This window comes from Sciurus vulgaris, assembly GCF_902686455.1.
Source record: "Sciurus vulgaris genome assembly, chromosome: 11".
Lineage (NCBI taxonomy): Eukaryota > Metazoa > Chordata > Mammalia > Rodentia > Sciuridae > Sciurus > Sciurus vulgaris.
The window spans coordinates 72,554,491-72,566,353 of NC_136472.1; the positions used below are offsets into that span (position 1 = coordinate 72,554,491).

Below are 11,863 nucleotides of genomic sequence, written 5' to 3' on the forward strand. Positions count from 1 at the left end.
AAAAGCTCAATAATATATTAGGTGCTGTGGAGCCCAGCACATAAACGATCTAGTAATTGAAAGGAGTTCACTAATGGAGATTGAAAACCAGGCAGTCTAGCAGAGGTAAGAGTCTAAGAAATAGAAGTATGAAATATCAAAATAGCATGGCTATGGGGAACAGTGTGGTGCCATCTAACACCAGCTCTTTTCTGAAGCAGTCCCTACCTTGCCTCAGGGGCTCCCTCCTCACCTGATCACTGTTGCCAATACTGCTTCTTATGTAAGCCACTTCCCATTTCCACGCTGCCTGACAGTCTAGGTAGCCTGCTTCACAAGTTGCCCCCATCTGAGGCATGGACTTTGATTCCTCCCTTATCCTATCCTCATATTCTTGACTCTTGCAGACTTCTGTCTAAGTTGGTACCAAAATTCTCAACATGGTCAAGGGAAAAGGCCCAAAATGTGTCAGGAAATCAACATGAGGAAAAAGAATGAGGCTGGAGCGGTTAGCAGAGTCATGAAAAATACCCTAAGCCGGGTAAAAGGTTGTAATGGAGTAGGCTTCTAGCAGAAAGAGGATCCAGAGTGATGGTTTGTTTTGTTTGTTTGTTCCTCTGTAATTTTTTCATTTTGAGATCATCTTAGACTTCCAGAAACGTTTTAAAAATAGTACAGTGATTCCCTTGCAGCCTTTACCTGGCTTCCCCTAATGTTCACATCTTACGTAATCATAACAAAATTACTGAAACCAAGTGCTATTATTTTGATATGAGATGTCCCCCCAAAGTTTCTGTGTTTTCTGAAGGAACATTCAGAGGTGAAATGGCTGGACTGTGAGAACTGTAACCTAATCAGTACACGTTAGTTTGAAGGGACGGTGGTAACTGAGGCAGGTAGAGTGTGGTTGAAGGAGGTAGGTTACTCGGGGCATGCACTGGAAGGGTACCTCTTTTCTGTGGCTCCGTCCCCACCCTTCTCTGCCTCCTGTCTCTGCCATGAGCTGAGCAGCTTTCCTCCACTGCTGCTCTTCTCTCATGATGTTCTGCTGCCCCTTGGATTCAGACCAATGGAATCAGTCACCTATGGAATGAGACCTCTGATACCATGAGCCAAAATAAACATTTCCTCTACTAAGTTGTAATGTCAGGTATTTTGGTCACAGCAATGCAAAAGTGACTCAAACAGAAATTGATTCTGAGAAGTGGGGTCATTACTAAGACTAACATGACCATGTGATTCAGAAGCCTTTGGAAATGGTTTGTGGGAGGAATTTGGAAATGCAAGCTGAAAAATCCTTAGCACATTGTAGGCAGAGCTTAATTGACGATTCTCATGGGAGTACAGAAGACCAAATGCCAACAGGAATGCAGACTGTGCTTATGAAGTTTCAGAGGGAAATGAGAATTCTATTGGGAATTGGCCTGGAGATCATTTGTATTATATTCTGGCAAAGAACTTGTCTACATTTTACCCATGTTATGAGATTGAGGGAAGCTGAATTTTAAAAGTGATGGACTAATTAATCTGGTAGAGGAAATTTCAAGGCCGCACAGAATTCAGTCAGTGGCATGAAAATTGCTATTGGCTTTTAAACAGGTGTACCTGTGAGAAGTAGGAGCAGAAAACAGAAGTAAAGGATTTTAAAACTTACACTTTGACTAGAAAAGTGCATGTAAAGCTGGGGTCAAGGAAGGCACTAAAGAAGTGCTAAATACTTGACATAGAGACACTAGAAAAAATCCCAGGGATTTGCAAGACCACATCTACTATAGGCTCCAGGATATAGAAAATTTCTTTGAGAAGAGATCAGGGGGTGCCTTGCTTGCACAGAAGGGCCTAGGAAGTTGTTTCATCACGCTCGGCCATGCAGGCACTTAGAGGCCTGCAGTAATGATTCTAGGTGGGGGTGGACGCACAGATATTGTGCCAGCTGGCAGCAGACCCTGGCACTATCCAGTGGTTCAGGTTCTTCAGGAATGCTACAGTTAAGGGGTCCTGAAGGCTTTCGCCAAGATTTCAAAGGAAGTTTGGGGAGGCTGAAGCACAGCAGAGTTGAAATCCCTGCAGGTTGCCCCTGAGAAGGTGATGCGTAAAGCTGTAAAGGTGAAGCTGAAGTTAGAATGAAGTCCACAGGAATTAAAAGATGCCAGAAATGTGGACTTCTACCCAGAAAAGCTGTTGGCTTCAGAGAGAGCCAGGCTAAAAGAGAGCCTATGTGAGCTGCAAGGGCAAAGGGCAAGGGCTGCCCAACTCTTTTGGAGACTACATCTTGCATTCATGTGTACAGGAGTTACAGGATCTGTTTGCCTGCCTGGGTTTCAGCATTGCTTTGGCCTCATCCCTTCTTTCTGTACCCCTATTCCTCCCTTTTGGAATGGGAATGTTTACTCTATGCTACTGTATATTGGATATATGTAATTTGGTTTGCTTTGAATCTCAGAGGTACCTTTGGATTTGGACTTTTGGGCAATGTTGACACTGTTAAAGACTGTGGGACTCTTGGGGCCTAAATGCATTTTGCATTTTGAGATAGACATGAGATTTTGGGGACAGAGGCAGAACGTTATGGCTTTGATATGAGGTGTCCCCCCAAAGTTCCTGTGTTTCTATAGGAATATTCAGAGGTGAAATGATTGGACTATGAAATCAGTAACCTAATCAGTTCATTCTAATTTGAATGGCCTGGGTGGTAACTGCAAGCAGGTAGAATGTGGCCAAAGAAGATGGGTAATGGGTTGTGTCCTGGAAGACTGCATCTTCCCTATGACCTCTTCCAGCCCCAGTCCTTCCCCTGCTTCCTGAGGGGAAGCAGCTTCCTTTGCCATACTCTTCTTCCATGAGGTTTCTGCCTCACTTTCAGCCCCACAGTAGCGGAGTCAGTCATCTGTGAACTTCTGGGGCCATGAACCAAAATAAACTTTTCCTTCTCTAAGTTGTTCTTTTTGGGTATTTTAGTCACAGCAATGTAAAAGTTAACTGAAACACCAAGTTATTAGCATTGGTACAATTCGGTCCACTAATCTCAGCCTTCCTTTGAATTTTGCCAGTTTTCTCACTTATGTCCTCTGTCAGCTCCAGGTCCAATGCAGGATCTCACATTGCATTTGGTTGTCATGGCTCCTTAGTCTGCTATTCATGACAGTTCCCCCATCTTTCTTTTTCCTGTGTATCTTGACAGTTATGAAGAGTACTTGTCAAATATTTTGTAAAATGTCTCTCAATGTGTACTTGTTTGATGTTTTTTTCCCCAAGATTAGATTAAGGCTTTGCACTTGGCAAAGGTACCACAGAAGCAAGTGTGCCTTTCTCAGAGCATCATTTCAGGGAGTTTCATAAGGTCACCATACCCTATTTCTGGTATTTTAATTTTGATCACTCAGTTAAAATGGTCTCTTGCCATGTCTCTCTACTAAGAAGTTACTATCTTTCCCTCAAAATTAATAAATGTATGTTGAGATTATTCAAATGTCCTGTTTCTCATTATACTTACTCCATCAACTGTGACAGTTATGTGTCAGCTTCACTAGGGCATAATACACAGTATTCAGTCAAACACCAATCTAGGGATTGCAGGGATGATTGTTTGTAGATGTGATTAATACCTACAATCAGTTAATGTTTAGTAAGAGACCATACTTGACAGTGGAGGTGGCCATCACTCAATCAGCTGAAAGATCCTAAGAGCAAAAACTGAGGCTTTTCCTCCAGGTTTTCCTGCAAACACGTAAATCAATTCCTGGGGGAAAAACTGTCTGTCTATCCATCTATCTACCTCCTACTAATCCTGGTTCTCTGAGAACTCTGATACAACAATACACAGATGGTTCTTACCTGCAAAAATTACTGTGATGTTTGAACAATGATTTCCTATTTCCTTCATTCATTCTACATTTATTCTGCTGTAAGGAAGGGCCTGTTCTGTCTCCCCCATTATTTACTCAAATATTTATTCATACAGTATGGACTCATGAATATTTATTTATTCTATGGTTTTAATACACACTCCTACCATTGTTTATGTCATGCTCAGACTGTTCAGCTTTGGCCATAAGCTCTGTTGCTTGGTTCCTATGTCCTTTTCAACCTGTTCCTGTCATTCTTCTTAGCACTTCTTTATTTTCTGGCACCACAAGCTGTTGCAGGCTCAACTTGTATTTTTTCCTGCCCCAGCCCTTCAAACATCGATTTCTCTTAGGAGCCCTTGTTCCTTTCAATGCAGACAGTATTTAGAAACCAAGGTCTAGGTAACAGTTATGTTCTTCACTACCGAGGTGTTGTTACTCTCAGCGGACAAACATATCTATACAACACGCAGAGATATATGCCTATATTTATTTCTGTATCTCTCCATCTGTGGTGTGTGTGTTGGTGGGGAGGGACAGACACGACATGAATTCATACTGATAGATCCACTGCAGGGTTGGGTCAGGGAAGTTCCCTATGTAAAAAGTGAAATAGTCAAGAGAAATGGGGAGAACAGACTGAAGAAGAAAGTTCTTCCAACATTCTGTGTAAGTAGTTTCCCCTTGTCTGAGGTTTCTGTGGTTTCAGTTACTGGCAATCAACAGCAGTCTGAAAATATTATATAGAAAATTCTAGAAATAAATAATTCACAAGTTTTAAATAACTTTTAGTACAGGATATTGTTCTAGATAATATAGAACAATTATAACTATATATATGTTAACCTCATACTGTACCTAATTTATAAATTAAACTAGGGTTTGGGCTATCCACAGGTATCTACTGAGGATCTTGGAACATATGCTCCACAGATTAGAGGGAACTAGTTCAAACAGTGACCAACGAGTCACTACATCTGGCATAAATGAGATGTACTTCTCTCTTGTCCTACCCTTTCAAAGCAACAAATATAATTCATATTTATAGACCATGTCCCACATATAGGTCTCTGCTCACTATTAGGAATAGTTCCTGCTCCATGGGGAGTTTTTAACTACACAAATATTTGAAACCCTACTTAGCAGAGTCAAGCTTAAGCCATTTTATTTAGAAGCTGGGTAGAATATCATCAAAATAAGAGACAAAGTCAGAAAGATACACATAAGAAAGACTGAAGGCTGGGGTATCAGATGGCTTATTGGAAGAAGTAGGAGAAGGGTGGAGATTCATGGATGGAAAGAGTTTGGCTTTGGAATGAAGGCTAGAACATTCAGGGAAAATAAAAAAGCAAAGAGAAGAGAGCACTGTGGAATTGGGTATGGGAATAGGGTCACAGAAGACAGTAAGGGCAGGTTAGGCTGGGAATGACAGCATACCAGCTAGAGGAGTCAGGCTTGAGAATCCACTGAACAGAAGTGGGCACTGTGGTTAAATGCACACTGCAGAAGTTCCACTGAGGCTGCTGTGAAAGATGGATGGGAGGGCATAAGCTGACGGGGAGGGGCAGGAGGGAATGATAGTAAAAAGCCTGGAGAGAAAGACATGAATGTGAGGGACAGTGCAAAGCAGGAGTGGATGTAAGGAAAAAGTACCAGTTTGAGAGTCACCTGACCTTCTTCTGGAATCCGAAGCAGACTTTTGGCTGGAAAGCAGTTGTTCAGGTAAGGCTTCCCATCATCCAGCTTGTAGACTCCAGAGGAGGCCATCTCCCTGAGGGCCAGGCAAGGACAGTGAGGAGTCAGAAGAGCAAGCAGGGGCAGCAGAGCTCTTTCACCCCAATGTAGCTTGTGAGCCCACCACCATGTCCTCCCTCTGAGGCCCAGGAGGCCCACTGCCCTGCTTCAGAAATGGCCAGGCCATTTAGATGGAGAGGGAAACAAGGCCCTGGGTTCCCAACTCAAATCAGTCTTAATGCAGAAGACTACTAGAAAGAGCATTGCCTTTAGGCTCAGACAGAACTGGTTTGATTCCCAGTTCTGTCTTAACCTTATTATGACAGAGCAAGTAACTCTATCCCTCTGAGCCTCAGTTTCCTCACCTGTAAAACAAGGGTGATAATCCTACTAAACAGAGATATAAGAGGGTCAAGAAAGAAAGGTACCTAGCACATTTTAAGTACTCACTAGAAGTTTTCTATTTTAACAGAGTTCAGAGAAAAGGGGGATCACACTATTAGAATGGAAGATGTGCAAATGGGATTTGAAACTAATACATAGGATTTGAGGAATGAATTGAGTTTACTGACAGATAAATATCCTAAACAGAAAGAGTTATAGGATGGACAGCATGGTGTTCTGTAGTAAAGAAACAACCAGAACCAGGAAGGGTAAGGATGTGTGTTTGGGAGTCTTGGACAGTACAGTTGGACAGAAAGGATGGTGCTCGCTCCTGACAGGCATTTATGTCAGGCTAGGAGCTCAAGCTTTATCCTGTAGGTGACTGAGAGCTATGGATGATTTCTGAGCTGAATAGGGTCATGATTCAAGCTGTGCTTTTAGAAATGCCTGACAAAAATAGTAATAAAGTGGCAACTATGATTGCAGGTAGGGGAGTACTATATCACCTCAGGGGTGAGCTGATGAGGGACCATGCAGACAACTGAAGAACTAAAGAAAGAAAGATGGAAAGAAAAAAAAGGAAGGAAGAGAGGGGGAGAGGAAAAAGAAAAAGAGGAATAAGAACAACTAGAAGTAGGAGCATTACAGTATGCACGAAGGAGGAGCAGTCCCTGGAGGATTCTGAAATAAATAAATTTTAGAGAAGTAGAAGGACCTGGAGGTGGTAGGGAGAGAAAGAGGAGGTCAGCAGAGAAGTCAGGTAAGGTGAGGCCATGAGAAGTAGGAGGTCAGTTTCTAGGGAAGGACAGAGTTAAAATCTGACTTTCACTATGTATGGAAGAGTGAGTGGAAGGCGAGGAAGTACAAAAAGTGAATGCAAGTTTTCCAAGAAGGTTGGCTCTGAGAGAGAGAAGAGAGAATCAACTGAGAAGGAAGGTAAAGTCAAGAGAGAGGTAGACAGCAGGAACAGGATCAAGGGAAGTGAGGGAGGTGCTTGGGAAGGCCTTGAGGAGGCACTTGCTCTCTTTCAGAGGGGGTAAATGCAGTGTCAGCCCTTGCCTCTACCCTCGCCGCGCCCAGCACCACTACAGAGCACCGACTCTGGCATCATCTTAACAAGCTGTGTGGTCTTGGGCATGTAACTTAACATTTTTATGCCTTTGAAATGTGAACAATAAGTAAACCTAATTCATAGGGCTATTTTGGTGAATAAAAATGCTTGTGAAAGGATTTAGAATAGTAACTTGCACATAGCTAGCACATACTGATAATTTTCTATTATGATGATTATTAATAGGAAGAGAAAGACCTGGTTACACTCTAGAATGAGAGGAAGAAGTAGACAAGGGAGGAAATGCTTGAAGTGCAAGGAAAGATGACTCCCTACAGAGCCATCCCTGAGGGAGAAGGAAGAAGGGCACCCACTCAGGGGAGGGATACCTCCCTGGTGGCAGGGAGGGAGGAGAGGCTCTCTCAGGGACAGTTGTGATGGGGAGAATATTTCAAATAGCCCATTTGCCCTATTTCCCTATGCCTAAAGAATAAAAAGAGCACAAAAGAAATAACTTTTCACTTCCCATCTGCTGTGCAGACGTGTGCCTACATGTATATGCACAAAAATTGGGAAGACAGTATGGTTCTGACTCTAGGGTCTGACTCAAGCTTTTCTTCATTAAATTATTCCTCTCTTTAGAGAGTAAGATGTAAAAATAATTCCTCAAAGAAGTGACTACCCCCAAACATAATTATATTTATCATTTGTCATTCAAGGATTCTGAAGTTAATGAACTGGCTGAGTTAAGAAAAAATACAACTTTGTTATAGTCTGATGTCAATTCTTTTACTGGTGTATTATAATTATACAGCAGTGAGATTAATTGTGCCGTATTTGTAAATCACATAAAATAATTTGCTCAATCTCATTCTCTTTCCCTTCCCTTTCTACTTCCCCTTCAACAGTCTGATGTCAAATCTTGCAAAACCCTACATTTCAATCAAGAGTTGAAAATGCAAATGGTTAGAGGAGTTGGCAGGCCACAATAGTAAGTGATGAAAGCTGGATGTGAGAGAAGGGAGTGAAAAGGGAGGAAAGGGAGTGAGTGTGTGAGTGTGCAAGTGTCTAGAGGCAGCTACTGTTCAGCTTTCACCAATTGCTGCCATACAGAAATGTAAGTCAATGTTGCCAGATCTTCCCATTTTTTCAAGAGACATCTTCCTTTTAGGTGACATCTCTTTTTTATTTGAGTGTCCACACTCGTCCGCCATTTTGAAACAACACACAGCCAAACCAAACATATCTGGGAGCCAGATTCAACTCACAGGGTACCACTTTGTTTTTTCTGATTGAAATTTTTTGTCTTCATGGTGTGGAAATCAAACAATAAGTCCCATTTTAAAAACTCCCATTACTTGGATTTTCAAATTCAGTAACAAATATTTCCCCTTTGTCTGTAAATGCACAGTTGAGCACTACCCAGTGCAGCCTGGACATCATCTTAGATTCCAGCACCTCTCTTTTGATCCCATGCATTTAACTGGTCATTGAGCTGTGACCATTTCGGTTCAGATGCTGTTATCATATTCTATTCTTCTCCAGCTCAGCTTATCCCAACTAGACTACTGTAACTGTCTTCTGACTGGATACCCACTGGGTATGAAGGGCAGATGCCTGAGCCTTTCCCTAACTCCCAATACTGGGGATTAAACCCAGGGCCTCATGCATGCTAGGCAGTTACCCTACCATGGAGCTACACCCGCTCCAAAGCCTGGTCTTGAAGCTCCTTGGTGTCCAGAGTTCTAACTCAGCTCCAGTCAGTCCTGCCTATTCAGGCTTATGAGGTCATTTTCAGTACCCAAAACACACCATTCACATTCAGTCTTCACAGTCTTTGTTTTTGATGTTCATTCAGCCTAAAAAATCCTTTCCTTCTTATCCACTTGGTTGATCTCATCTTTTATCATTCAGTACCAGTGCCACCTCAAAAAAACCTAAGATTCTTAAACTTTGAGTTCTTACAGTTTTCTCTTAAGGGGGTTCCAGCCATTCCAAAATCTGCTGCGGGACATCTTCAGACAGTTGAGGTAGAAAATATTTAGAAATCCACAGGTCCCTGGCTGGGGTAAGGGAGACCACAGGAAGAATGTGGGATCATGAAATGGAGGGTTTGGGATTATTAGTTCAGTACAAGGCAGCAGCAGTGTGGAGAACTGGGATCTAAGAAAAAGTTTCCTGGAAGTGACAAAATGAAAAGTAAAGTGGTGTAGTAGGAAGGGAAAAAATGGGGGAACAGGAAGCTTAAGTTGGAGTCTAGTTTCCAAGACTAAGTTCAATAACATTGGGAAAGTCACTTTACCTCTTGTGCCTCAGAATTTCCCACACATAAAATGAGTATAAAAATTCTGTGTCTCAGAGAATCGTAGTAAGAATTATATAAGATAATGAATAAAATGCATAGAAAAAAGCATATTTCTAGACCCAATTCAGTTGTCACTTTTTCCACAAAGCCTTTACTGACCTTTCTGGTGGGAAATAATTGTGTTTTTACTAAGCCCTGGAGTTATTTCTTAGTTTCTCTTTCATGGTCTGAGAGATTTATATCACATAAGATTATTAAAAATCATGAGAGGTTCCTTCAAGGGACTACAACCAAGTTTGGAAACATGTCCAATTTATGGTCTCTCTTCCACCCTTGGAACCTAGCTTATAAGAAGTACCCAACAGACATGGTTTAAACAAATAAGAATAGGATGAGGGGTGTATGCATACATGATTTCTCTAATTAAGACTCTAAGACCTTAAGGGAAAGGACAACATATATGGTATTCAACAATCTAACAGCACCTGGCACATAACAGATTCCATAATGTCTGTGGAATAAATGAATGAATGTTGATATTTCCTTTGGTTCTATATTGGGCACTATAAATTTTTCTGATCCCTAACCTCCTTCTACCAAGGGTTGGAGGTTCATCTCAAGTGTTATTATGATATCCCATACTTCTACTAGTATATATAGTACTTATTACTTTATTGTAATTGTTTTACTCCCCTCACTAACTTCCCACATGCTATGGGGACTATAATTACTTATTCACCTATGTAACCCTAGTATCTGGCCAGAATATAGAACTCACTAAAAATATGTTGGGAAGGGCTTGTGGTTGTCACTCAGTGGTAGAGCGCTTGCCCTAGAATGTGTGAGGCACTGCGTTTGATCCTCAGCACTGCATAAAACAAATAAACAAAGGTAAAAAAAAAACATGGTGGGGAGATTAATGAGTAGGTGGATGGATGGGAACAGATTCACATTCAGTCAATCTGTCTTTCAGGAAATCTTCCTGGTGACCAAACACACCTATCTGCTAGATAGGAAAATGAAAGAATGAATGAAAAATCACTGGCCAAGAAATGTTAGAGATGATGGACTGCTAGAGAAGTTTCCAGTAACTTATAGAATACTGGATCTGGCTTCAGGTCTACACAGTACTTACTTGATCTTTAACTTTGGGAATAGCCCTTTGATCTCTCTTTTTTTGTGCTTCTTGACCTGTTTTCTTCACCTGTAAAATAGATGTTATAATCCCTCTTAGTCTGTCATTCAGAATTTTGAACTTTGTTATAAATTATATTCTACTGTGAGCCTTCTGTTCCAAAATTTGTCTTACAAGGGACTAGGGGAAAAAACATAAGATAAAAGATACAAGAAATAGCTGGATATAAGATACAGAGAGGGTGGAGACAGAGGCATAGATGGGAAGAGGAATAGAAAGATAGTTTTATGACAATAAAGTACAGCTGGATTGTTTAAATAATATATGAAAAGCACAAAGGAAAGGAAGGGATCATTTATATATCATTTAAATGAAATAAATTTCTACAAGATAAAAATAGCAAAGTCAAAGTTGAAGATAAGACTTGGTCTGGGAAAAGATACTATTATAATGCAAAGGATAAATTAAATGCTAGCATACAGACCAGTCTCTATCTCAAACTTGAAACTCTTGCCAATCTGACTGTAGTACCACCTGTCTCCAGAATATATATATATATTTCTTTCTTGTGCATGTATATGTGTGTGTGCGTGTGCACCTGCACACGCACACCACACGGAGCAGGAATGTTCTCATCTGCACCTGCATATATGTTCTTGTTCCATTTCTTCTAGATATCACATTTTTTTTTGGTCCACCTCATAGATAACTTTCCTGCACCCCACTGCTCTCAGGTTGACCCTCCTCCCTGTTACCACCTTGGGCCCATTTCTTAAGGGAGGTACTCTGTCACACATAATGGCCTGCTTCCTTGACTGTTACCCCCACCCACCCCAAGATCAGGCTGAGTCCTTCCAAAAATCAGGCCTGGGTCCTACTTATCTCTCTATGCCCAGCACTTCATACAAGGTCTGGCCTACCAAAAGAGTCTTGATGAGTGTTAACTATACTTAACTAAGCCATGAACAAATGCTACAGGGAGAACTTCATTATTATTATAAAGAAGGAAAGCAAGGGTCAGGAAAATTTCTCCAAGCAGGTGACATTAGAGCTGGATCTTTAAAAATGGGAGATTACATCGTATGTTGAAGTTAGAGAGGAAAAAGGAAAAGAAATGTGGCGGTTAGGGTTAGAGTTAGGGTTAGGGAGGGGGGCAAGAATGGAGAAGGAAGGACTGTATAGAGGGAAAAGAGGGGTGGGAGGGGTGGGGGGAAGGGGGTAAACAACAGAATGAATCAAACAACATTACCCTATGTAAATTTATGATTACACAATTTACTCCATGTACAGAGAAACAACATGTATCCCATTTGTTTACAATTAAAAAAAAATGTGATGGGTGGATCTCATGAAAATTTAAGGGAGATCAGTAGAGTAGAAGAAAGGAACCAGCAGGAGGGAAAGGGGAAATAGTTGGGGAATGATATTGG

General features: G+C 41.3%; 1 protein-coding gene across 1 annotated transcript in view; it reads right to left on the reverse strand.

The window, feature by feature from the left end:
• XRRA1 (X-ray radiation resistance associated 1) overlaps window positions 1-10,489 on the reverse strand; it is a 70,938-nt gene extending 60,449 nt beyond the window's left edge. Inside the window, 2 exon segments of the mRNA XM_079104461.1 lie at window positions 5,498-5,595; window positions 10,434-10,489. Coding sequence (XP_078960587.1) covers window positions 5,498-5,591 — 94 coding nt within the window. The 5' untranslated portion in view covers window positions 5,592-5,595; window positions 10,434-10,489.
• Between the last annotated feature and the right edge of the window lie 1,374 nt (window positions 10,490-11,863).